The sequence below is a fragment of the Gorilla gorilla genome, chromosome 16, assembly GCF_029281585.2.
Source record: "Gorilla gorilla gorilla isolate KB3781 chromosome 16, NHGRI_mGorGor1-v2.1_pri, whole genome shotgun sequence".
Classification (NCBI taxonomy): domain Eukaryota; kingdom Metazoa; phylum Chordata; class Mammalia; order Primates; family Hominidae; genus Gorilla; species Gorilla gorilla.
Window position 1 is genome coordinate 43,812,131 of NC_073240.2, and position 27,198 is coordinate 43,839,328.

Genomic DNA, 27,198 nt, shown 5'->3' on the forward strand with positions numbered 1-27,198 from the left:
GATCACATAATCAGTAAGTGGATCTTAGTGATTTAGATGAATCTTGGATCTAAGATTTAAATCTAAGCAGTTTGACTGCTTGGAATAATCAGATAGATGGACTTGATAGTATAATCACTGTCTGCATTGTCTCCTAGTATGAAAAACGATTAAATTTAATAAAGCAATTTAAGCCACTTATTTTTAGCTTCAAAAACTTCTATTTCCTGATATTCAAGAAATCTGTACTTGCAAACCATATTTTAGCACAATAATTATTTAAAAAAATAAAGATTCTGACACCATCTTCACATAGCTAATATAAAATAAATTTAAGCAAACCTTTAGCATGTCTTATATTATAACCTGATATTCTGGCCAGAACAGTCTGTATCCATCGTGCCAGGGTCAAAAGTTGAGCAAGAGCATCTGCATTCTCACTGAAAAATGATATTTAAAAATTATTACAACCATGGGTACAAAGTCAAATGGAAAAGCTGAATTTGTATTATTTCCTTGGATAAATGGTCATATAAAAAAGTTGAGTTCCTCCAGATTAATTTCCTAGGTCACAGAAACATGTGTCTAAAAATGTAGCTTTTTGGAAGGGGAAGGAAATTTTAAACTTACAAGAAATAAGTCACCACCCACATGCCAATCACCCACAGGTAGTAAATGTCAGTAAATAGAATCACCATTCTAGTTGCTCCAGTCAAAAACTAGGTGTTGTCATTGATTTCTCTGATTCCCTCACACCCCACATTCTAATCTATTAATTAACCTTGCAGGTTTTATCTTTCAAATATATCTCAAGTTCATCACTTCTTCCTACCTCTCATTACTACCCCCTAATCCAAGTCACATCAGCCCTCACTTGGATTACTTAAATAGACTCCTAAGTGTTCTTCCTGCTTCTACTCTTGTGTTTCATTTAAGTATGAATTCATCATACAGCAGCTAGAAGAATTTTCTAAAAATGTAAATAGGATCATACAACTTCTAATCTTTGCTCATAATCCCTTTTATGATCTGGTCTTTGCTTGCTCCATTCCATGTTGCCTTCTTGTTGTGACTCAAACATGATCACGGAGTTCCAAACTTGGAGCCTTTGCTTTTTTGTTTTTGTTTTTGTTTTTTGAGATGGAGTCTCACTCTGTCCCCAGGCTGGAATGCAGTAGCACGATCTTGGCTCACTGCAACCAACCTCTGCCTCCTGGGTTCAAGTGATTCTCCTGCCTCAGCCTCCCGAGTTGCTGGGATTACAAGTGCCTGCCACCACGCCCAGCTAATTTTTGTATTTTTAGCAGAGACAAGGTTTCACCATGTTGGCCAGGCTGGTCTCGATCTCTTGACCTCGTGATCCGCCCGCCTCAGCCTCCCAAAGTGCTGGGATTACAGGCGTGAGCCACCACACCCAGCTGAGCCTTTGCTCTTGATATAGCCTGTGCTTAGAATTTTTTTCTCCCAGGGAAAAGCAGTGATTATTCCTCACTTTATTCAGGTCTCTGTTCAAATGTCACCATCTCAGAGAAGAGCTCCCTGACAACTCTGTCTATAAATAGCCTCATGCCCCAGTCTGTCTTCAGCCCTTTAACCTACTGCTTTAGCTTTCTCATAGTATTCCTCACTACTCAACATTTTGTTTTATTTTTTTATTGCCAGTCTCTCCTTCCTAAAATGGACGTAAGGACAGGGACTTGAGACAGACTGTTATTAAGAACAAAGAAGGGCTGGGTGCAGTGGCTCAGGCCTGTAGTCCAGTACTTTGAGAGGCTGAGGTGAGCGGGTCGCTTGAGCCCAGGAGTTAGAGAACAGCCTGGGAAACATAGTGAAACCCCGTCTCTACAAAAAATGCAAAAATTAGTGGGGTGTGGTGACACATGCCTGTGGTCCCAGCTACTTGGGAGGCTGAGGTGGAAGGATCATCCGAGCCCAAGAAGGTTGAGGCTGAAATGAGCTAAGATCACACCACTGCACTCCAGCACACAGTGAGACCCTATTTAAAAAAAAAAAACCAAGAAGGACCAGAAACAGTGTTATTAAAAATAAAATAGGAATCTTTTTATTGAAAGAATAGTCTTGAGCAAAGGTAAAATATATAATGAACTGTGCCAAAATTTACCTATCTGGGCACAAATTTGACCTAAGAAGTTTTTTTTGTTTTCAAAAAATGGAAATGTACTATGACTGGTTATAACCAATTTTCTTTACAGATACCAGTTTATTAGTTTTAAATTTTTTCGTAAGTTTGTATTATACATTTTTAATCAAAATCTTAGTTTTGACAGTTTTTATATGCTTTTATCTTTACTATCTTAGATTATATTCATGCTGATTTCCTAAAATCCAAAAAAGGCAAATATAATCAACTGTATGGGTAAGTCGAAGTATCTAATAAAACTGCTATGTATAATCATGTATTTCAGATCCTGAGTAACAGAATTGTTACTATAGATTAAAAGTATGCCAGAGTTCTAAGAGACCTTTAGTTCTAAGAGTTTTAAGGATCAGTTTTCTGAATTTAGAAAGAACTGCTCTGAAGCATCTGACCCTTAAAGTCATCAAGGAAAGAAGTAGCTAAATATTCTGTTAGAGAACAATTTACATAGTTTAATAATCCTATTTTGGGGGAGCCACTGTGTAAAAAAGGCTTGTACAAGAAATTGGAAAGTCACTTTATTATGATTTCCTTTATCTTTGTCTTCTGCTGTATAGTTAGGTAAGGCTTTGGAGTCAGGTCTGGGTTTGAATCTTAGGTTTGTCTTGGGACAAGTAAAAACTATCCCTAGTCTCCAATTCCTTATCTTTAAATGGAAATAACAGTACCTACTTCAATAGACGACTGTGATAATTAAATAAGATAATGCAGCATTTGCTTGGTAAAATGCCTAAAATATATTAATTACTCAAATCAAAGATAATTCTTTCTCATGTTACCACATACGCTGAAGAAGACAATTTCAATTTAGGTTTATCAATGACATGGAATATTAGAGATTAGAACAACTCTTTATTTATTTATTTATTTTTGACACAGAGTGTAGCTCTGTCGCCCAGGCTGGAGTGCAATGGTATGGTCTCGGCTCACTGCAACCTCCACCTCCCGGGTTCAAGCAATTTTCGTGCCTCAGCCTCCTGAGTAGCTGGGATTACACACATGTGCCACCATGCCAGGCTAATTTTTGTATTCTTAGTAGAGATGGGTTTTTGCCATATTGGCCAGGCTGGTCTCAAACTCCTGATCTCAGGTGATCTGCCTGCCTCAGCCTCTCAAAGTGCTGGGATTCAGGCGTGAGGCACTGTGCCCAGCCAAGGTTAGAGCAATTCTTTTTTTTTTTTTTTTTGAGACGGAGTCTCACATTGTTGCCCAGGCTGTAATGCAATGGCTCAATCTTGGCTCACTACAACTGCCACCTCCCAGGTTCAAGCAATTCTCCTTGGCTCAGCCTCCCAAGTAGCTGGGATTATAGGTGCCCACCACCACACCCAACTAATTTTTTTGTATTTTTAGTACAGACGGGTTTCATTATGTTGGCCAGGCTGGTCTCGAACTCCTGACCTCGTGATCCGCCCACCTCGGCTTCCCAAAGTGCTGGGATTACAGGTGTAAGCCATGGCGCCCCACCAGAGCAAGTCTTTATATTGACCCTTCTCGCCCAACCTATCACCTTTGAACTTTTATGGGGACATAAAGGTATTTTTATCAACAAAACCATTTTCTTTAGGAGAATTTAGGTTTACCATTACAAATTCATTGCATTTTGAAGCAACTGAAATAATATAAATATTATACTACTGTTATCATCATGTACAACAGTGAGAATATAGAAATATATAATTAAATTTCCAAGATGTTATACAAAAACTAATAATTTGCTGTTAATTCCATTTACAGATCAGAATATAAAAATTTAAAAACTCAAAATGCTTAAAACACTACCCAAAGAGAGATACATAAAAACAAATCTAGTGTTTCTATTTAATTTTTTTAGTTAACATTTGTCCATATCTCTAGAGCTATAGCATTTGGATCTTCAGAAAAATGAAATTAAAAATAATACAAAGATCATTAGAGCTATCAGACTCCAACTGGCAACTCTAATGATGGCAAAGGGCCATATGAAAGGAATGAATTTTTTTTGCATCTTTTCGCCTTTTGTGAGTGCTAAGGCAGAAGTCAGAGTTCTATTGCTTCAATGGCTGCTGGAAAATATAACCACAATATATAGATTTGAGTAAATAAACCTTCTAGTTCTCTTAGAGTCCAAAAATTAGGCTTTTGATCACATTTTAAAAGTATAATACAAGATATAAAATGAAAAAGTATTAATTCCTTTAAAGAATAAAAAACAGTAATGTAACAAAAACAGGCACAAATTAAAGAACTAAAGACAACTTTCTATTTGTTTTTGAGACAGGATCTCGCTCTGTCACCCAGGCTGGAGTGCAGTGGGGCAATCTCGGCTCACTGGAGCTTCAATCTCCTGGGCTCCAGTGATTCTCCCACCTCAGCCCCCTCAAGTAACTGGGTCTACAGGCGTGTGCCACCACACCTGGCTAATTTTTTTTTTTTTGTATTTTTTGTAGAGATGGGGTTTTACCATGTTACCCAGGCTGGTCTTGAACCTCCGAGCTCTGGCAATCCGCCCATCTCAGTCTCCCAAAGTGCTGGGATCACAGGCCACTGCACCTGGCCAACTTTTCAAAAATTAACCAAAACATAAATTAAAATATACCTGTTTATCTTTTGAGGTTGCAAAGGAATAATGGGGATCACAGTATTGCACAGAGATTTGCAAAGAGGGCAAAGATATTCTCCACTTTCCAAGTCAAAAAGGTCAACATGAATGCGCTGCTGAGAGCTCAGCTGTACAGCTTCAAAATACCTGCAAAATTACAAAGACACAGGCCCATTCAGAACTACACATGCATCTCTACATGTGTATCTCTACTTGCTCTAATCCAAGTTTTTAAAATCTGGAATTTTTGCCCCAATAAACATCTTTAGAACATACATGCAAAAACACACAAGTTGTAATTATAGAAGAAACAGGTTGCCCATTATTTTGGGAACAAATTGGAAAATACATCAGAGCAGATATAAATTTAAAATAAGTTTATTGAATCATAACTCATCTCTTGCCTCAACAGCATGGTGATACAGCATGGACACTACTTTCCTCAGTTTCTAATGATGAACTGAAGTAGTGAGGGCTATCATGGAAAAATTATATATTGTAATCTTAAGCCAAATGGGTAAACTCTACACAAAAGATTTCTCAGGAATTACATTTTTGAATTTTTATATTTTCCAGAGATAGAATGAGAACTTCTTGTCCTATTCATCCTATTCTATTTCAAAGGTACTTTTCACAGCTGTATGTTTTGACAGAAATTAGATTTTTATAAAGATTACTTTTTTTTATTTATTTGTTGTGTTTATTAATTTTTTTGAGACGATGTTTCGCTCTTGTCTCCCAAGCTGGAGTGCAATGGCGCAATCTTGGCTCACTGGAACCTCTGCCTCCTGGGTTCAAGCGATTCTCCTGCCTCAGCCTCCGGAGGAGCTGGGATTAAAAGCATGTGCCACCACACTCAGCTAATTTTTGTATTTTTAGTAGAGACAGGGTTTTACCACGTTGGCCAGGCTGGTCTCAAACTCCTGACCTCAGGTGATCCTCCTGCCTCGGCCTCCCGAAGTGCTGAGATTACAGGTGTGAGCCACCACGCCCGGCCAATTATTACTTTTTTTACATGAATACTGATGAAGAGCAACTGATTAGTTTATGGAGAGCAAGCACAAAGGAACAGTGAAAATCTAAAGTTGGTAACTTTACACACCACTTTCCAACTTTGATAATAATAATTCATGCAAACAGAATTAGTAATTAAAACTGTTTCAATTATTCAAATAAGAAGAAAGGAAAGAAGACATGAGAAAACATGCCTTTTTGTGGCCTTGAGTGAACTTCAATGTTCCTAGTCTCTTTCAAGAACATGTCAGAAGGACAACTTACTTCTGCCAGCACACTGCATGCATTACATGACCACAGCTTCCTGTATAAGTTCCATATGCCAAGTCTGGATCCATGAAAAGTGGGTCTAGGGCTTCTGGTACAAGGTATAAAAAGGAGGGAAAAAGAGAGACAGGTTATCAGGTCCAAAGTCTAATCATAAACTGTCTTAGGAATGTCCAAGCAAAGTGTCACAATATCATGATAGGAGGATATATAGTAACAAAAAGAGAAAAGTAATAGTAACAAAAGAGAAAAGCATAAAGGTAGCCTGTCAGATATGATTCTAAAATTAGTATGGATTAATAACTCTATCTTTGATTTACTTTTTAACCTTGAATATTGGGTTTAATCTGCATTATCTTGGTTATTTAAGTGATCTTCTGTTTCCAAGATAATTTACTTTTTTAATTTTAATAGTAATTTCATAAGTAATAATTTTAAGGGATACTTAGGGGAATTATAACCTCATTAAGAAAAGCACAGATTGGATCTCCCTCTCCCTCTCCCTCTCCCTCCTCTCCTCTCCCTCCTCTCCCTCTCCCTCTCCCCGGTCTCCCTCTGATGCCACCAAAGTTGTGAAAGCCGAGGCTGGACTGTACTGCTGCCATCTCGGCTCACTGCAACCTCCCTGCCTGATTCTCCTGCCTCAGCCTGCAGAGTGCCTGGGATTGCAGGCGCACGCCGCCACGCCTGACTGGTTTTTGCATTTTTTTGGTGGAGACGGGGTTTCGCCCTGTTGGCCGGGCTGGTCTCCAGCTCCTGACCGCGAGTGATCTGCCTGCCTCGGCCTCCCGAGGTGCCGGGATTGCAGACGGAGTCTCGCTCACTCAGTGCTCAATGGTGCCCAGGCTGGAGTGCAGTGGCGTGATCTCAGCTCGCTACAACCTCCTCCTCCCAGCCGCCTGCCTTGGCCTCCCAAAGTGCCGAGATTGCAGCCTCTGCCCCGCCGCCACCCCGTCTGGGAAGTGAGGAGCGTCTCTGCCCGGCGCCCATCGTCTGAGATGTGGGGAGCACCTCTGCCCTGCCGCCCCATCTGGGATGTGAGGAGTGCTTCTGCCCGGCCGCGACCCCGTCTGGGAACTGAGGAGCGTCTCTGCCTGACCGCCACCCCGTCTGGGAGGTGAGGAGTGTCTCTGCCCAGCTGCCCCGTCTGAGAAGTGAGGAGCCCCTCCGCCCGGCAGCCACCCCATCTGGGAAGTGAAGAGCCCCTCCGCCCAGCAGCCGCCCCATCTGGGAAGTGAGGAGCGTCTCCACCCAGCAGCCGCCCCGTCCAGGAGGTGGGGGGGCCACCTCCGCCCGGCCAGCCACCCCGTCCGGGAGGGAGGTGGGGGGCAGCCCCCGCCCGGCAGCCGCCCCAACCAGGAGGTGGGGGGCAGCCCCTGCCCAGCCAGCTGCCCCATCCGGGAGGGAGGTGGGGGGCAGCCCCCGCCCGGCCAGCCGCCCTGTCTGGGAGGGAGGTGGGGGGCAGCCCCCACCCGGCCAGCTGCCCCGTCTGGAAGGGAGGTGGGGGGGCAGCCCCTGCCCAGCCAGCCGCCCCGTCTGGGAGGTGGGAGGGCGCCTCTGTCCAGCCACCCCGTCTGGGAAGTGAGGAGCCCCTCTGCCCGGCCGCCACCCCGTCTGGGAGGTGTACCCAACAGCTCATTGAGAACGGGCCATGATGATGATGGCGGTTTTGTGGAATAGAAAAGGGGGAAATGTGGGGAAATGAGAGAGATCAGATTGTTACTGTGTCTGTGTAGAAAGAAGTTGACATGGGAGACTCCATTTTGTTCTGTACTAAGAAAAATTCTTCTGCCTTGGGATGCTGTTAATCTATAACCTTACCCCCAACCCCATGCTCTCTGAAACATGTGCTGTGTCCACTAAGGGTTAAATGGATTAAGGGCGGTACAAGATGTGCTTTGTTAAACAGATGCTTGAAGGCAGCATGCTCGTTAAGAGTCATCACCACTCCCTAATCTCAAGTACCCAGGGACACAAACACTGCGGAAGGCCGCAGGGTCCTCTGCCTAGGAAAACCAGAGACCCTTGTTCACATGTTTATCTGCTGACCTTCCCTCCACTATTGTCCTATGACCCTGCCAAATCCCCCTCTGGGAGAAACACCCAAGAATGATCAATAAATACTAAAAAAAAAAAAAAAGAAAAGAAAAGAAAAGCACAGATTGAGGATTTCAAATTCTGGTTTCATCACTTGTAACTCATGGCCATGGGTAAGTTACTTGACCTCTCTGTGCCTCAGGTCCTTCATCTATAAAATGGAACTAATAGTCATAACTAATTCATAGGGCTGTTGTGAGGATTAAGTAAGTAAATACACATAAAGCACTTAACAAGTGCCTGGCAATGTTAAGTTTTCAATAAATGCTAGTCTTTATTATCACTATTATTCCAAGGAGCTTGTTTTGTTTGTTTTGAGACAGGGTCTCACCCTGTTGTGGACCACAGGCTCATGCAACCATGCCTGGCTAATATGTTTGTAAAGACGAGGTTTTGCCATGTTGCCTAGGCTGGTCTCAAACTCTTGAGCTCAAGTGACCCACCCACACCGGCTTCCCAAAGTGCTGGGATTACAGGCGTGAGCCACCATGTCTGGCCTATTCCAAGGATATTTTAAAATAATAATGATGCTAAAGCAGCTAACTCCTGATGTAATAAGTGCAATAAATTATCTAATTAGCATTCCTGCCAAGAAAATGTTTAACATGATTGTAATCAGGAGGCAACTTAACAATCAGATAAATTCATAATGTGATACATTATACAAAGCAAGTGGCCTGAATTCTTCAAAAAAGCTACTATCATAAAAAAAGGAGGGACTAATCTGGATTAAAATAGAGTAAAGGAAATATAACCAAAGCAACACGTGTTTGTTTGGATCCTAAGTGAAAAAAAAAGTCTAGGAATTGAAGACATTTTGAGAACTGTTAGAGAAAAATTGATTTTATATTAGATAATATTCCTAGATTATTATTACTTTCTTAAATATGATAACGGTATGGTAGATATATAACCCTTATTTCCAAATGTTTTTCAAATAGTATTTCCTTTAATTACACAGGCATGAAAAGAAATGCACAAAAGGATATTTATTAAATAATACATACCTCCTGAGAGTTCTATGGGTTTTCCCCTGTGCTGGGTTAAGGCAGTAGATTTCTGGACACAGGCCGATAATACCATGGCATTATTTTCTATTTTCACCTCCTGTTCTTCTTGGCAAAGGATGCACGTCAGCACCTCCTTTTCAGTAACAGATGGACCCCGTTTAGGACCCAAAGCAATTCTAGAGTAGTCACTGACTGCTGGGGTGCTACCAAAAGAAATGATCAGAAATGAGGACACATGTTTTGGTCACTTGTCTTCATATTTTGGTAGATTTTAAGTAACTATAGGCAAGAAATATAAGAAAGATAATAAAAATAAAAATGATATTTAGCAATATTAAGTTAAAAGCTTCCCCCTTTCCTTTGTGGCTTTTATCAGTTATTTGCTTATTACAAAATACAAGTGTTGCTAAGTGCAAAAAACAGATGATAAAATGGAATGTATATTATAATTTTACTTAATTTACTATACGAATAAGCTGGGCTTTTTTTTTTTCTGGATATAAAAGTAATACAGGCTTATTGAATAAATTTTGGAAAATCTATAATAGTATAAAAAAGTGTTATATTCCCACAACCTAGAGATACCTACTAGTAACCTTGTATATTTCCTTCTAGGTCTGCTTTCTATTTATAATATACTTCTTCATATAAATAAGATCACATTACACAGATCTGCATCCTGCTCTATTCACTTATAGTATCTTACATCATTAAAACTTCTTCAGAAATATTTTAAATGGATGCACAGCTCTTACTGTATGTGCCATAATAGTTTTTATCCATTCCCTGTCATTAGGCATTTAGGTTTCTATTCTATTTTGGTAGCTATTCAAACTAAAAAACTTACACCTTAATGATTCAGCAATTCTTAGAATCTACTCTTACTGACTGGGCAAAACTCAAGATCTACTGAGGCGTACAATAATATTTAAATAATAGCAAATATTTGTAACATGCTGATTGTGAAGCTAGGCACTGTTTCAAATACTTTACATGTTTACTCAATCCTTACAATAATCCTATGAGGTAGGTATTATTATTCTGTCTAGAGCAGCTCCTGCAAAGATGTCTGCTGCAGCAGTGGAGGCGCGGCTGGGGCAACGTGCTCCATGTAGCCCTTGGGTTGGGAACAGGAGGGAACCCCACCCCTTCCAAGTTTGCGGGGCAGGAGCCCCGTGCTCCCGGGCACAGCTGCAACTGCCCAGCTCAGAAGTGCGTGTTCTGAGCCTCTCCGCACTCCCAATGCCCGCTCCGATTTTGGAGCAAAGCTGTGGCCAAGCCCAGGCGCTGCCGCGGCCCCGGCCAGGTGTGCACACTAGGGGCGGTGCTGACATGTCAGCCCCCTCCTGCCTTGGACCCCTCTGGTCTTTGGGTGCTGATAAGCATGGAAGGAAGGCCAAGAGGAAACAGGTGGCTCAGCATGGGCCTGCAGGTGCCCCTTGGCACAAACAGCCAGGGAGTTGTGGATGATATGTTGATGGCGGCAGGAGGCAGACAGGTTCCTAGGCAGAAAGGGATGGGTCCCCAAGCCAGGAATGGCCTGAAGCCTGGGGACTGGTATGTCAGTTACAGGTGGAATCCACAGCCTGGGGTGAGAATTTATGGTGCTTTCTCCGGGTCTGTCCATGAACCAGTCAGCACACACTTTCTCTCTTCTGAAGCCCCTAAAAACCCCAGACTCAGCCAGACTCACATGGGGACTACCAGCTGCAGGAAGGAGCTACCCAATTCAAGTCTCCTGACTTGCTGGGATGACCTGCCTGTGGAAAGGAGATACCCACTCTGGATCTCCTCTCCACTGAGTGCTGGACACTCGTTGGGATGACCTGCCTGCAGAAAGAGCTACCCACTTCGGGTCCCTAGAGAGCTGTTCTGTTGCTTAATAAAGCTCTCCACCTTGCTCACCCTCCAGTTGTCCGTGTACCTCATTCTTCCTGGATGCAGGACAAGAACTCGGGAACCACCAAATGGCAGGACTGAAAGAGCTAGTAACATAAACAGGGCTGAAATGCCCACACCCACCGCTTGCCACGTTGCAGGTGACAAGAAGGAGAGAAGAGCTGTGGTCCTTTGGGGAGCCCACACCTAGGGGCTCCCTGAGCCAGGGCTGTGACACCCTCTTTGGGGCTTCACAGTTTCTGGCATCTCTGAGCTGCCAGGTGCCACCATATTCCCCTTGTCCAGACAAGAGTCCCTGCAGCGGAACCTGCTGGTGCATATGATCCAGCTGCAGGCTTGCACAGAGCTGGCCCCTGTCCCTGTGCCTAGAGCTCCCTGCCCTGCACAGCAGCTGGCGTGCCTGGCTGTGCGCAGTGGCCAGACCCTGCAGGTGCCTGCTCATGCACCCCTGGTCACTCCACACCTGGCTCGCCCTTGGCAGGCATGGGATCCAGGCTGGTAGTGTCAGTCAAGTGCAGCCTGCCAGGCCAAGTGGGCAGGATGAGCCCAGAAAGACCAAGCAAAATTCTGGCAAAGGTGCCACTGGCCACAGAGGTTTCTGGCTGGAAAAGCAACACCCTAAGGATCCTGTGACACTTCCACTTTTCAGATGAAGAAACTGAGGCATAGTGACAACAAAAGACTCAACCCAATGATTCATCAATAGTATGTAGTAGAGCCAGGATTTAATCCAGGTAATCTAGGCTCACAGTCCATGCTCTGAACTACTCTACAATGTTGTCTCTGTCTGTGCAAGAAGCTCCCTGAACTATAGTATATCCTTGAACAATAAATAAATATTAATCATCATATATAAATGAACTTACCTAACATAGAATACTCTGCAGCTTTTTTGTTTTATTTTGTTTGAGACAGAGTCTTGCACTGTTGCCGGGCTGGAGGGCAGTGGCGCGATCTCGGCTCACTGCAATCTCTGCCTCCCAGGTTCAAGTGATTCTCCTTGCCTCGGCCTCTGAAGTAGCTGGGATTACAGGAACCTGCCACCATGCCCAGCTAATTTTTTTGTATTTTTAGTAGAGACGGAGTTTCACTATGTTGGCCAGGCTGGTCTCAAACTCCTGACCTCGTGATCTGCCTGCCTTGGCCTCCCAAAGTGCTGGGATTACAGGCATAAGCCACCGCGCCCGCCCTACTCTGCGGTTTTTAAAAGGTGGGACTCACTAAGTGTGGTACCACCTCCTAGGAGGCATCTAGCAATAAATTATGAAAGGTTTACTTATTGATTGTCACAAGGTTCTAGTGGGCGCAGGATGCAGTCCCACAATTCACAGGACAGTACTACATGAAAAAAAAAAAAGCTGCCTAAATGCCAAGACTGAAAAACGCTGAGCTTGTTTTGTATATAAGAACATACATAGATTTCCAAGACATACTACAGAGTGAAAATGGGAAGTTGTAGAGTGATATGTACATAATACTATCAATGCAAATAAAACCAAAGGCTGAATGACATGCTATAATTTCTGTGGCTACATATATTTGTATTAATAACATAGGAAAAATTCTGGCAAGATACACATAAAACTTATAACCAGAGAACCTCTGAGGAGGAGCAGAAAGAAGTCCAGGATTTGGGCTGGTGCTCAAATGGAACTTTAGCTTTATCTCTGACATTCAGTTTTCAAGAGGAAATATAACTATGTAATTTTGCTGGGCACACTAGCTCACGCCTTGTAATCCCAGCACTCTGGGAGGCTGAAGTGGGAAGATCACTTGAGGCCAGGAGTTCGAGACCAGCCTGGCCAAAATAGTGAAACCCCATCTCTACTAAAAATACAAAAAAAAAAAAAAAAAAAATAGCCAGGTGTGGTGGTGGGAGCCTGTAATCCCAGCTACTCAGGAGGTGGAGAAGGGAGAATCACTTGAACCCAGGAGGCGGAGGTTGCAGTGAGCTGAGATCACGCCACTGTACTCCAGTCTAGGCGACAAAGCAAGACTCCATCTCAAGTGTGTGTGTGTAACACAATGTAATTAAAATTTTGGCTGGGTGTGGTGACACGCCCGTAGTCCCAGCTACTCAGGAGGGTAAGGCAGGAGGATCACTTGAGCCCAGGAGTTTGAGGCTGCAGTGTGTCATAATTATGCCTGTGAAGAGCCACTGCATTCTAGCCTGGGCAACATAGTGAGACCCCATCTCAAAAAAAAAAAACTGGTTTAAAAAAATATGAGAGAATATATTTGAGACTTTGGAATAGGAAAAGCTTTCTTAAACAAGATATTAATACAAAAAGTTAAAACTCTAAAAGACTGATAAATTTGTCTTTATCAACACTGCACACTTCTCTATGGCTAAACCCCATAATTAATGTTAAAGAAACAGGGACAAAATATGGGAAACATATGTAACAAAGCTAAGTATTAATAATTTTAAGACTTATATAAGTCAGTAAGACAAGAGGAAAGCACCCAACAGAGATGGGCAAAGAATAATAATAGGCAATTCCCAGAGGATACAATGTAAAAGGTCAGTGAATAATCATATGAGAAGTTGCTCAACCTACTACTAAATAGCAATTGGGGAAATTCAGCCAGACTGGCACAAATCTGTAATTTTAATAATATCACATTTTCAAGTACTGAAAATAGTTAAGTATTAGTGAGAACAAAGTAAATTAGGCACCTATATACACTATCAGGAGCAGAAACTAGTAAAACCACTCTGGATGGTAATGTGGCCACATCTATAAAAATTTTAACCCAGCTCTTTCACTTACTGGACTCCTTGACTAAGTACTTGCAGAGTTGTACAAGGAGACACATACAAAAAGATTCTCACGAACTGTTCTAAGGAAAAATTAGAAGCAACCTAAATGTCTAAAGTCAGATAAATAAACTATTATATAACCACATCAGAGACCACTATGCAGCAGTCATAAACAATGATGTAGAATCTACATTATAGGCCGGGCACAGTGGCTCACGCCTGTAATCCCAGTGCTTTGGGAGGCGAGGTGGGCGGATCATGAGGTCAGGAGATCGAGACCATCCTGGCTAACACAGTGAAACCCCCTCTCTACTAAAAATACAAAAAAATTAGCCAGGCGTGGTGGCGGGCGCCTGTAGTCCCAGTTACTCGGGAGGCTGAGGCAGGAGAATGGCGTGAACCCTGGAGGTGGAGCTTGCAGTGAGCCGAGACCATGCCACTGCACTCCAGCCTGGGCGACAGAGTGAGATTCCGTCTCAAAAAAAAAAAAAAAGAATCTACATTATAGAGTGACATGTACTGATATCAAAAGATTCCTAAGACATTGAAACAGCAAGCTGCAGACAAAATGTATGGTTAAAAAAGAAAAACCACTAGAAAACACGAAACAAGCCTCACTATTTCTTCATGTATACATGTTTATAAATGCATAGAAAGAGGTCTAAGAACAATGGTAATTTGTAATCATGGTTATGTGTGGAGAAAGATCAGTAATGCAGAGATGGTCAAAGGGGGACTTCCTGCATTATTTAAATTGCTTTCAATAAGAACACATTCAAAAATCACATGTCCAATTAATCAAGCAATAAAAATAAATAATGAAAGCATTAAGGCCATAAATGAACTCTGAGTACACCTTTGCTTACACCTTCTTATTTTATTGTCAGTAGTTTCTTTCTCACTATTTCTAAATAGTATGTTCTTAATACATAATATCTAGAGGTGGGACTTTGGCTTGTCATTTAAAATTTCCAGTTTTATTACCCTATAGTCAGCCAAGGAAAGCATACCTTCATATCTTTTTATTTTTAATCACTAATATAATCATTATTCTTTATGGTCCTTGTTAGCATACTCAGCTTCAAGATTAAAGATACATATCAGATAGGATGTACTGTGCCTACTAGTATTCCAAAACCAAAATTTTCTAAAAGTATCCACAAGATTTTTTTTTTGAGATGGAGTCTCACTCTGTTGCCCAAGCTGGAGTGCAGTGGCACAATCTCTGCTCACTACAACCCCTGGCTCCTAGGTTCAGGTGATTCTCGTGCCTCAGCCTCCTGAGTAGCTGGGACTAAATGCACGCGTCACCACACCTGGCTAATTTTTGTATTTTTAGTAGAGACGGGGTTTTGCCTGTTGGCCAGGCTGGTCTCGAACTCCTGACCTCAGATGATCCACCTGCCTCGGCTTCTCAAAGTGCTGGGATTACAGAGGTTAGCCACTGCTCACAGCCCTCAACACATATTGTTTTAAACAGCAGTGAAAGCTTGTCTTTAAAAAGGGCCAAAGTAGGTACTTTCAATATTTTAAATTTCTTGGAATGCTTTTCAAAGTAACATTATTATGTCTCCTCCCTTTTATCACTGTATACTAGCCCACAAAGCACAGCTCAGAAAATTAACCAATTTCTCTAAGAGCATACCACAGTCAGAACTCAGAAAACCAGATTTACTGATTCCAATTCCAAGGTGCTATCCATACCTGTAGTTATAGGCAATGTCTTTCTTCTAAGAAAAAAAGAAAAACTCGTATAAGCCACCTTTTTCAGGCAAAGAATTTGTTTCCAATAATGTAATAACTGCAGTCATTTTTATTAGAAATAATAATGTGAAATAAGTGAACTGATGTGTAAATGTGTACCTGAAAGTGCTAATGCATACAGAATAACGGGTTGGTTATCTTTTTGTGCATAAAGGTTCCTAACCTAACTTTACTGCACACTCAATGCATTTATCAGTATAAAATTATATTGAATAAGTACCTTAGAGTCTTCACTCTGACCTTTCTAGAATGAAAATAGTTGAATTTCTCTTGCCATAAAATACATTTTGGAAAAGCATAATTTAAAGTGACTATTTAACTTTTCCTCCAAAAACTGAGTTGGCCTCTCCCCCTCCCCTTCCCCCTCCCCCTCCCCAAGGTCTCCCTCTCCCTCTCTTTCCACGGTCTCCCTCTGATGCCGAGCCGAAGCTGGACTGTACTGCTGCCATCTCGGCTCACTGCAACCTCCCTGCCTGATTCTCCTGCCTCAGCCTGCCGAGTGCCTGCGATTGCAGGCGCACGCCGCCACGCCTGACTGGTTTTCGTATTTTTTTGGTGGAGACAGGGTTTCGCTGTGTTGGCCGGGCTGGTCTCCAGCTCCTAACTGCGAGAGATCCGCCAGCCTCGGCCTCCTGAGGTGCCGGGATTGCAGACGGAGTCTCGTTCACTCAGTGCTCAATGGTGCCCAGGCTGGAGTGCAGTGGCATGATCTCGGCTCGCTACAACCTCCACCTCCCAGCCGCCTGCCTTGGCCCCTCAAAGTGCCGAGATTGCAGCCTCTGCCCGGCCGCCACCCCGTCTGGGAAGTGAGGAGCGTCTCTGCCTGGCCGCCCATCGTCTGGGATGTGAGGAGCCCCTCTGCCTGGCTGCCCAGTCTGGAAAGTGAGGAGCGTCTCTGCCCGGCTGCCATCCCATCTAGGAAGTGAGGAGCGCCTCTTCCCGGCTGCCATCCCATCTAGGAAGTGAGGAGCGTCTCTGCTGGGCCGCCCATCATCTGAGATGTGGGGAGCGCCTCTGCCCCACTGCCCCGTCTGGGATGTGAGGAGCGCCTCTGCCCAGCCGCCCCATCTGAGAAGTGAGGAGACCCTCCGCCTGGCAGCCGCCCCGTCTGAGAAGTGAGGAGCCCCTCCACCCGGCTGCCACCCCGTCTGGGAAGTGAGGAGCGTCTCCGCCCGGCAGCCACCCCGTCCGGGAGGGAGGTGGGGGGTCAGCCCCCGCCCGGCCAGCCGCCTGGTCCGGGAGGGAGGTGGGGGTCAGCCCCCGTCCGGCCAGCCGCCCCGTCTGGGAGGGAGGTGGGGGTCAGCCCCCGCCAGGCCAGCGGCCCCGTCCGGGAGGGAGGTGGGGGGTCAGCCCCCGTCCGGGAGGGAGGTGGGGGGTCAGCCCCCGCCCGGCCAGCCGCCCCGTCCAGGAGGGAGGTTGAGGGTCAGCCCCCGCCCGGCCAGCCGCCCCGTCCGGGAGGTGGGGGGCGCCTCGGCCCGGCCGCCCCTACTGGGAAGTGAGGAGCCCCTCTGCCCGGCCACCACCTCGTCTGGGAGGTGTACCCAACAGCTCATTGAGAACGGGCCATGATGATAATGGCGGTTTTGTGGAATAGAAAAGGGGGAAAGGTGGGGAAAAGATTGAGAAATTGGATGGTTGCTGTGTCTGTGTAGAAAGAAGTCGACATGGGAGACTTTTCATTTTGTTCTGTACTAAGAAACATTCTTCTGCCTTGGGATCCTGTTGATCTATGACCTTACCCCCAACCCTGTGCTCTCTGAAACATGTGCTGTGTCCACTCAGGGTTAAATGGATTAAGGGCGGTGCAAGACGTGCTTTGTTAAACAGATGCTTGAAGGCAGCATGCTCGTTAAGAGTCATCACCACTCCCTAATCTCAAGTACCCAGGGACACAAACACTGCGGAAGGCCGCAGGGTCCTCTGCCTAGGAAAACCAAAGACCTTTGTTCACTTGTTTATCTGCTGACCTTCCCTCCACTATTGTCCTATGACCCTGCCAAATCCCCCTCTGCGAGAAACATCCAAGAATGATCAATTTAAAAAAAAAAAAAAAAATTGAGTTGGTAATTTTTGGTTTGCTTTATTTTACCTCTCTTCCTCCATAATGGAGTCTTCTTTCCCAGGCATTTCTGATGTATTGTCATACATGAGTTTATGAGTTTCAATGAAGTTTTTCTGTAAGGCAGACATCTGAGCCATGATCTTCTGGCGATGTAGCCTAGCAGCTTCAGCTTTTCTTTTTCGTTCTGCTTTTTCTTTATCATGAGTAATCTGGGTATTAAGAAATGACAAATTTAGGTAAGATCCACTGTTAAACATTTATATACGCTGTTTGGATGGCAAAATTCCTTAGAATAAGATTCTGAAACCCCGATTACCCCTTACATCCTGGATTCAGTTTAATGTTTCAAAATTAGCATTACAGGCTGCATGACATCATACAACTAATTATTCCTTTAGTTATTTAAATAATTTACTGTAAAAAGCTAAGAACCTTAAATATCCAATTAACTGCCTTTTATACTCAATGCAGGTACCTTAAGAAATAAAATTAGATAAAACAAAATTTTAAAATCATTTGTCAATCACTTAATCACTGACAATTTAAATAATCTTGATTTCTAACAGTTACTTCTAAATGCACTGTTAAAAATGAGAAATTTAACAATTTTTTTAACTTTAACAATATTACTGAGATATATTTGGTGCATGTTAATTTTCTATTCAAATTTACATCGTGTGTTTTACTGAACATGTAATAACCACAAATAATATTATTCTAATAATATAAATTTTAGAATCATCAAAACCTGATTCACTATATTATAGCAATAACACAAATATTATTGCATTTCATTGAATCTAAGATGTACCGTTATCTTATATTTCTCTAAAACATGCTGTTGATGAAAGTCATTTATTGTGAGACATATCCCAATTTAAGTCACTAAAATATATTAAAAGTTAATAAAATATGGTATTTTGGTTTTTTGTTTTTGGGATGGAATCTTGCTCTGTCACCCAGGCTGGAATGCAGTAGCATGATTTTGGCTCACTGCAACCTCCGCCTCCTGGGTTCAAGTGATTTTCGTGCCTCAGCCTCCCGAGTAGCTGGGACTACATGAGCAAGCCACCACATTGGGCTAATTTTTGTATTTTTACTAGAGACGTGGTTTGGCCATGTTGGCCAGGCTGGTCTTGAACTCCCGACCTCAAGTGATCTACCCACCTCCGCCTCTCAAAGAGCTGGGATTTCTAATAGAGCTCTACGATATATCAATTTCTCCTGTTTTTGCAAAATACAAAAATTATACTGAATTGTCACGTACCATTAATCTCCACAATATAGAAGCATAATGAATAAAAGATGGACAGATCTCATATACTTCACAATCAACAGGTTTCTCCTAACAAAAAAGCAGTAGCTCCCTTATACCAGTAAAGTTCAAAGACAGAGATGAATGTCACCATTACTACAGTGTTATTACAGTGTCATACCTCATCATTCTTAATAGATTCCGATCCTGATGTGGTTGCTACAATTAAACAAGATTTTTCTCTTAATCGCTTCACTGTGTCAAACATCTGTGAAAAACAGATGAAACGTTAAAAGAGTTAGTTAGACTGTTAGACCGACCAGGAACAGAAACATTCACTAATCTGATTTTGGCATCATATCTCCAAATGTCTTTCACTTAAACTATTTCAATATATGAAGAAAAAAAGTGACTCTGACTGTGACAAACGCCTCCCCTGGTCAATGAGCAATCCAGCTGAGGAGGCGGCCACTGGTAGCAGAATCAGCAGATTCAGTAGGCTGGGGGCATGCCTCTGTTAGCTTTCAAGAGATTTGCCAGGAAACAAAAATTTTTTTAATTTGAAATAATATTTTTGTGCAAAAACACATAAAAACAAAGACACAAAATGGTGACTGCTCTTTGGGAGGCGGAGGCGGGTAATCTCAGCACTTTGGGAGGCCAAGGCAGGTGGATCACCTGAGGTCAGGAGTTAGAGATCAGCCTGGCCAACATAGCAAAATCCTGTCTTTACTAAAAATACAAAAATTAGCTGGGCGTGGTAACCCATGCCTGTGATGCCAGCTACTTGGGAGGCTGAGGCAGGAGAATCGCTGGAACCTGGGAAGTGAAGGTTGCAGTGAGCTGAGATAGTGCCACTGCACTCCAGCCTGGGTGACAGAGCGAGACCCTGTCTCAAAAAAAAAAAAAAGGATACAAAATGGAAAGTAAAATCCTCCTCTCCCTGATTACAACACCTCTATCAGAATATATAATTTTTATATTTACATCTATTTTCATAAAAAGAGATCCTACCATACATACTGTTTCACACATCCTCTTTTCACTTAATCATTTATCTTCGGAGACATTTCGACATTTCTTTTTTGGTTTGTTGTTTTTTTTTTTTTTAACAGAGTCTTGCTCTGTCGCCCAGGCTTGAGCGCAGTGGTGCAATCTTGGCTCACTGCAAGCTACGCCTCTTGGGTACACGCTATTCTCCTGCCTCAGCCTCCTGAATAGCTAGGACTACAGGTGCCCGCCATAACGCCTGGCTAATTTTTGTATTTTTAGTAGAGACGGGGTTTCACCATGTTAGCCAGGATGGTCTCGATCTCCTGACCTCATGATCCGCCCACCTCAGCCTCCCAAAGTGCTGGGATTACTGGCATGAGCCATCGTGCCCAGCTATCCTCGGAGACATTTCCACAACAGCTTATACAGAACTGCCTCATTCTTATTAACAAAGCTCATGGTTTCAGCATGAATGCATTCATTAATTCATTAATTCATTCATTCGACAGAGTTTCAGTCTGTCGTCCAGGCTGGAGTGCAATGGCACAATCTTGGCTCACTGCAACCTGTCTCCTGGGCTCATGCCATCTTCTCACCTCAGCCTCTCAAGTAGCTGGGACTAGAGGCGCACACCACCATACCCTTGACTAATTTTTGTATTTTTTGTAGAGATGGAGTTTTTGCCACATTGTCCAGGCTGGTCTTGAACTTCTGGGCTCAAGCAAGCCACCCACCTTGGCTTCCCAAAGTGCTGGAACTATAGGTGTGAGTCACTGTGCCCAGTAAAATTTATTTATATTTTGAAAGAACCTTGGTCTCATGAGGAAAAATTTCCCACAATGAACACCTACAACATAGCTTTAAATCAACCATCTGGATAGAGTATCTAATGTTTTTAACAGCAGATACATGTGCTTTTCAGATATTTTGATAATAAAATTTAGTATTCTAATTGAAAATGAATTTTCAGGACTAGATCTGCAATTCATAACACCATCTCTATGGGATATGAACGCTGAACTAAATGGTACCTCGATTTACTTTCTTAATAGTTACCTACTTTCGTTTGATTTTATAATCTTAAAATAATATTGGCTAGTTTAACACAAATACTAAATATTCATAAAATCTACCTCAAGAAGAATTTTAATAATATCATTATCTTTTTTTTTTTGAGACGGAGTCTCGCTTTGTCGCCCAGGCTGGAGTGCAGTGGTGTGATCTCGGCTCACTGCAAGCTCCACCTCCTGGGTTCAAGCCATTCTCCTGCCTCAGCCTCCTGAGTAGCTGGGACTACAGGTACCCGCCACCACACCTGGCTAATGTTTTTTGTATTTTTAGTAGAGACGGGGTTTCACCATGTTAGCCAGGATGGTCTCGATCTCCTGACCTCGTGACCCTGGCGCCTTGGTCTCCCAAAGTGCTGGGATTACAGGCGTGAGCCACCACGCCAGGACAATAATGATATTACATCATGCTTAAGCATCATTACATCATGCTTAAGGACTGTTTCTAATAAAGTGGTAAGAGCTGCCCTCTTAAAAGTATAAATCAGTACCAAGATTTCCAATTGATAAGAATGTGAAAAATAACTACTTTATATATTCTGATTATCAAAACAATACTTAGCTATAAACATCAGAATATCTTAATGAATGCAATGAGTGCAGAAGCTCCATAATCCTGGCTTCAGGTTTTTTTTTTTTTTTTTTTTTTTGGAGACAGAGTTTCACTCTGTCGCCCAGGCTGGAGTGCAGTGGTGCGATCTCGGCTCACTGCAACCTCCGCCCTCAGAGTTCAGGTGATTCTCCTGCCTCAGCCTCCTAAGTAGCTGGGATTACAGGCACCTGCCACTGCACCTGCCACCACGCCCAGCTAATTTTTTTTTTTTTTTTTTTTGTATTTTTAGTAGAGACAGGGTTTCACCATCTTGGCCAGGCTGGTCTTGAACTTCTGATCTTGTGATCCACCCGCCTCGGCCTCCCAAAGTGCTGGGATTACAGGCGTGAGCCACCGTGCCTGGCCGGTTTTATGTTTCTATGTGGAGGTTTTCCATTAAAGTAACGTTCCTGGCCTCTCTCTCCCCTGCTTATTTAATTCACTCGTCTCCAAAGGCAATGCTATCTACTCAATAGCTCAAGCACCAAATCCAGGAGTCATCTTTGATTTCCTTTTTTCTGAGACAGACTCTTGTTCTGTTACCCAGGCTGGAGTGCAGTGGTGCGATCTTGGCTCACCGCAATCTCCACCTCCCTGGTTCAAGCAATTCTCCTGCCTCAGCCTCCCAAGTAGCTGGGACTACAGGTGTGCCCCACCATGCCTGGCTAATTTTTTGTATTTTTAGTAGAGATGAGGTTTCACCATGTTAGCCAGACTGGTCTCGAACTCCTGACCTCAGGTGATCTGACTGCCTTGGCCTCCCAAAGTGCTGGGATTACAGGTGCTAGCCACCATGCCCAGCCTCATCTTTGATTTATTTCCTTCATCTCTCCCATCAGACTGATGAGCAAGTACTATAGATTTTATCTTCATACACCTTCGACATGCACCTTAATCAGTTCAGATTCTTACTATCTGCATCTTAGTCTAGGTCATGCTTATTTCATATCAAGATTACTGCAACAGTCTCCTAACAGTTTCCTAACTTGTATGCCTATCCCCCATAATCCATTTACTCCACAGCAGCCAATACCATCTTGTACAAATATAGATTAGGTCACTTAAAATCCTCCAATATTTTCCCATTGTCCTAAAAAATTATCACTTTATGCTGACTTATAAGGACCTACAAGATCCGGCCCCTGGCCACCCCTCTGATCTCATTGCCTACTTTTCCATCCCTCACCCATTATGTTCCAGCCATACTGACCTTCTTTCTGGCCACCACAGAGCTTTTGCACTGCTGTTCCCTCTTCCTGGAGTACTCTTCCAGACTCTTCTAAGACTGACTCCATGTCATTAAGGTCTTAGCTCTAATGTCGTGTTTTGAGAGAGGCCTTCCCTAATTACCCAAAGTAACCCCTTACTCATCTATTGAATTACCCTGATATTTTTGTTTATTTATTTGTTTAATGTCTGTCCCTCAACTGGAGTATATGTTCCATGATAGTAAGCACCTTGTCTGCCTTGTTCCATCTAGAAATCTATAAGTGAGCATGGCACATGGTAGGTTTTCAGTAAAGTTGACTAAATAACGACAAAAAAAATGAATAAATCTTAGTTTATTTTTAAAACTACAATAAAATATAGGAAAATAGAATTATTAACATGAAAAATAAGTGATTATGAAAACCAGTAGTAAATGTCTACAATGGTACAGTGGTTTAATACGGGAGGCAAGCAGAGAATTCTTAAATATTTAAACCAAGATATGATCACTTTACTTTTTTAGTTTACCTGAAGTATCCATGTTATCATGTCCTTCTGGCCTTCTAACTGGGGAATTCCTTTGAGTTTTTCCAAAAGCATTTGTATATTCATGGCTGAACTTCCCAATCCTTTTTTAAAACACAAAATCACACATCATAAATACATATAGTCATCTCTTGGTATCCTCAGGGAATTGGTTTCAGGACCCCTGCGGACATCAAAGTCCACTAATGCTCAATTCCCTTATGTAAAATGGTGTAGTATTTGCATAAAATCTATACACATGCTTCTGTATGCTTTAAATCATCTCTAGATTACTTATAATGCCTAATACAATGTAAATGCTATGTAAATAGTTATTAGATAATATTGTTTAGGGAATAATGACAAGAAAAAAAAGTCTGTACATGTTCAGTACAGTGACAACCATCCTTTTTCCTTTTTCCCCCTGAGTATTTTCAAACTGCGATGGGATGAATCCCTAGATATGGAACCCACAGATATGGAGGGTCAATTATGTCTTCATAATTATGTACAAATTACAATTTCTAATTAATGTTATTTACATTGATAACCAAGGTTTGCCAATCAATCCCTTAACTTCATTAATTATTCAATGGACAAATCTGCAATTATATGAAGTACTGGGTTACAATGATATGATCTACTAAATTTAAAAATGACTTTAAGTCTCTCTCTTACATCTTTTACTGGCACTGCTAAGTGAAAGCTACCCTAAATATCTGTCTCTGGTCTTTCCTCTGCTTGACTCAACATCTAAGCAAAAGTGCTTAATGAGAAACAAAATTGCCAAAAATATTGAAGTGGAGGACTTTATATCCATAAACTGAATAGGTTTTTGATGTCTTCAGGGATCTAAAAAATACAGCATGTAAATAGAAAATGTTTGTCTCCTATTGTTTTTATAATCAACATGCCTGGAATGTGCTTTGAAAAAAACTATCTTAATCAGGTAGCATTTATTAGAAATCTAATTTAAAACTATCCTTTTCTTCCAAGTTGAATACAACGCAAAATGAACGTTATCATTCAGATTTCTATCATTTAAAATTCAGAAACGTTAATATCTTATTAAGACATGTCACTTGAATGCTATGGTTGACACAGCAGCAAATATTTGATAATACTGAGATGAGGAATGAAAGTTAAAAAATACCAATATATGCAACCAAAAAAAAAAAAAGTGGGGCGATCATGTAGTAAAAAGATTGTAGTAAAGATTACAGTAAGGGATTAAAAAATATATTAGTATACTTGAAAATATTAGTTACAAACTAAGAATGCTAGGAAAAAAATTATTTCAGGGTTACCTATGTTTTAAGGACTGACAGATTAAAACTCTGTAAGATATAAACTTTCAGGATTGACAAATTAAAACTCCTTAAGATCTAGACTTTCAATGACAAATGTGTTGAAGAGTGATACTCAAACATACTTGAAGCCTTATGATAAAAGTCAAATGTTACTTCTTCTTCAGGAGCTTTTTGAAGCTGTTGCTTCTCTTCTAGTAAACCCAATGCCAGAATATGAAAAGCCTGAAGGAGGAAAATAAGAGATCTTTAAAATTGCGCTTCTTCAGGTAAATATATTTTTAATTTAATTTTAATTTTTTTCAGAGACTGGTCTCACTCTGTCACCCAGGTTGGAGTGCAGTGGGGCAATCTTAGCTTACTGCAGCCTTAAGCTCTTGGGCTTAAGTGATCCTCCTGCCTCAGCCTCCTGAGTAGCTGGGGACTAGAGGTGCACACCACCACGCCCAGCTAAATTTTTTTTGGAGGGGGCAGGGGGTATAGACAGCATCTCACTATGTTGGCCAGGCTGGTCTTAAACTCCTGCGCTCAAGTGATCCTCCTGCTTCAGCTTCCCAAAGTGCTGCAATTACAGGTATGGGCCACCATGCCTAGCAAGGTAAATCTATTTTAAGTAGAAGTATAAAAATAAGAAAGCTGATAGGTAAAAAACACGGAAAGGTTTCAGCAGTTCACATTAAGCAGTTTACAGAAAGAGAAATGATGAATACACATATGAAAAATGTTCAACCTGGCCCGGAGCTGGTGGCTCACTTCTGTAATCCCAGCACTTTTGGAGGTTGGGGTGGGTGGATCACCTGAGGTCAGGAGTTCATGACCAGCCTGGTCAACATGGTGAAACCTTGTCTCTACTAAAAATACAAAATTAGCCAGGTGTGGTGGTAGGCATCTGTAATCCCAGCTGCTTGGGAGGCTGAGGCAGGAGAATCACTTGAACCCGGAGGCGGAAGTTGCAGTGAGCCAAGATTGTGTCACTGCACTCCAGCCTACTCCAGCCTGGGTGACAAGTGAAACTCCATCTCAAAAAAAAAAAAAAAAAAAAAAAAAAAAGTTCAACCTCACTTAAAGAAAAATGAGTTGAAACAAGATCATCCTATTTTTCACCTATTACAGTGGCAAAAATTTTGGTGTTTAGTAAAATATAGAGCTGGCATAGGTATTGGGAAGTAGGCACTTTCGACCATAGTGGTGATGGTAAAGTAAACTGGTATAACATTTTTGGAGGCCAATTTGAAAACATCTGTCAAAAATGTAAAGGTATATACCAACTATTAGGAATTAGTATGACAAATACGCTCCCTTAGGTATGCAAAAACATTTGTATAAGAACGTACATTTTATTGTTCTTTGTTACAGCAAAGACCTAGAAACACCTGAATGTCTATTAATAGGAGACTACTGAAACACATTATATCCATACAATGGACTACGCAGCTGTCAAGAATAAGTAGATCTATATGCACTAATGTGCAATGATTTCCAGAATATACAAAACTTTAACAATGCTTATGTCCTATATAGCATACTGGGACTCAGGGAGAGAAATTTTAACTTGGTTTCAAACATATCTCTATGGTTTGAAATTTACTAGTGAATATATTTATCAGTGTTATAATAAAAATTGAGGTACACATATGGCAATGACAGCATTTAGAACCTGTAGACCAACAATACTCAAGGAAAAAGGAACATTTAGTTAGGCAGGTATAAATAAATATGGTGTTACAACTACCATGACGTGGCATAATTAAGTAACGTGTATTTATCTACAACAGTAACAAGGAAAAGTAGCTGCTTTCACTTTAGCTAATTCTCCTACCTCTATGAATAATTACACTTTTATCTATTTTACTAATGAGAAAATTATTATTTGCTCCTTAAATAGGAAGTGGGGAAACCCAAGACCGACGTCTAGACCTATCTTCAAATTTTATTATACTGTCTCCTTATAATTCAAGTAAAATTTAAAATATAAAAAATCATGACACAATAACAACATGTCAATTTATTAGCATAAGTACACCTGTTTTTGTTTTCATGGGTTTTATTAAACAGAAATGGTTCCCAAGAGTAAGGATGCTAAAAACACGAGAACATACCACTAAAAAAAATTTGTGCTGTGTGTAAGCTATTTTTAATGACCCCTATGTTTCCGGTGCTCTAGATGTGGTTCCAACTGAAGTTAGACCCGAGATCTTCCCTAGCTCCCCAAGAACTCTAGGACTTGATGTAGAGAAAATATTTCAGGTAAACAAACCATTTGGAGCATCCCTTCGGTCCACAAGTTAGAATCTGTGTCTATTGCCCGCTCAAATACGGTCCTGAGAATGTACATCATGATATCACAGTTGAGAAGGTTAATAACTTTGCTGAAAGCAGGGCAGAATTCAGGAGGTGGTGGTGGCGGCAATGCTATAGGAGGTGGGGAATGGATGGGGAAAGAGACAAACAGGTACATTTTTATTTGGGTTATCCTACATACTAAAGTGCAAATGTCAAAAAATAATAGGTTACATGCAAAACAACACATGCTTTTTTGCTACCTTTCCAGTACTGAAAATATCAATGTTAAGTGTAATGTAAGTACTATATCAGTCACCCAAAATGAACTAATTTGTTATCAATTTTAAATTCAATCACTACTGATATATACCA

General features: G+C 41.8%; 1 protein-coding gene across 3 annotated transcripts in view; it reads right to left on the reverse strand.

The window, feature by feature from the left end:
• UBR1 (ubiquitin protein ligase E3 component n-recognin 1) overlaps positions 1-27,198 on the reverse strand; it is a 162,833-nt gene that overhangs the window by 58,624 nt on the left and 77,011 nt on the right. For all 3 annotated transcript variants that reach the window (XM_031002081.3, XM_063698954.1, XM_055363525.2), the window contains exons 25-33: positions 26,801-26,955; positions 24,669-24,768; positions 23,240-23,340; positions 19,032-19,118; positions 17,623-17,804; positions 9,104-9,309; positions 5,997-6,090; positions 4,716-4,865; positions 322-419 (exon numbers count right to left, since the gene is read on the reverse strand). In XM_031002081.3, the coding sequence (XP_030857941.1) occupies positions 322-419; positions 4,716-4,865; positions 5,997-6,090; positions 9,104-9,309; positions 17,623-17,804; positions 19,032-19,118; positions 23,240-23,340; positions 24,669-24,768; positions 26,801-26,955 (1,173 nt within the window). The remainder of the gene's footprint in view (positions 1-321; positions 420-4,715; positions 4,866-5,996; positions 6,091-9,103; positions 9,310-17,622; positions 17,805-19,031; positions 19,119-23,239; positions 23,341-24,668; positions 24,769-26,800; positions 26,956-27,198) is intronic.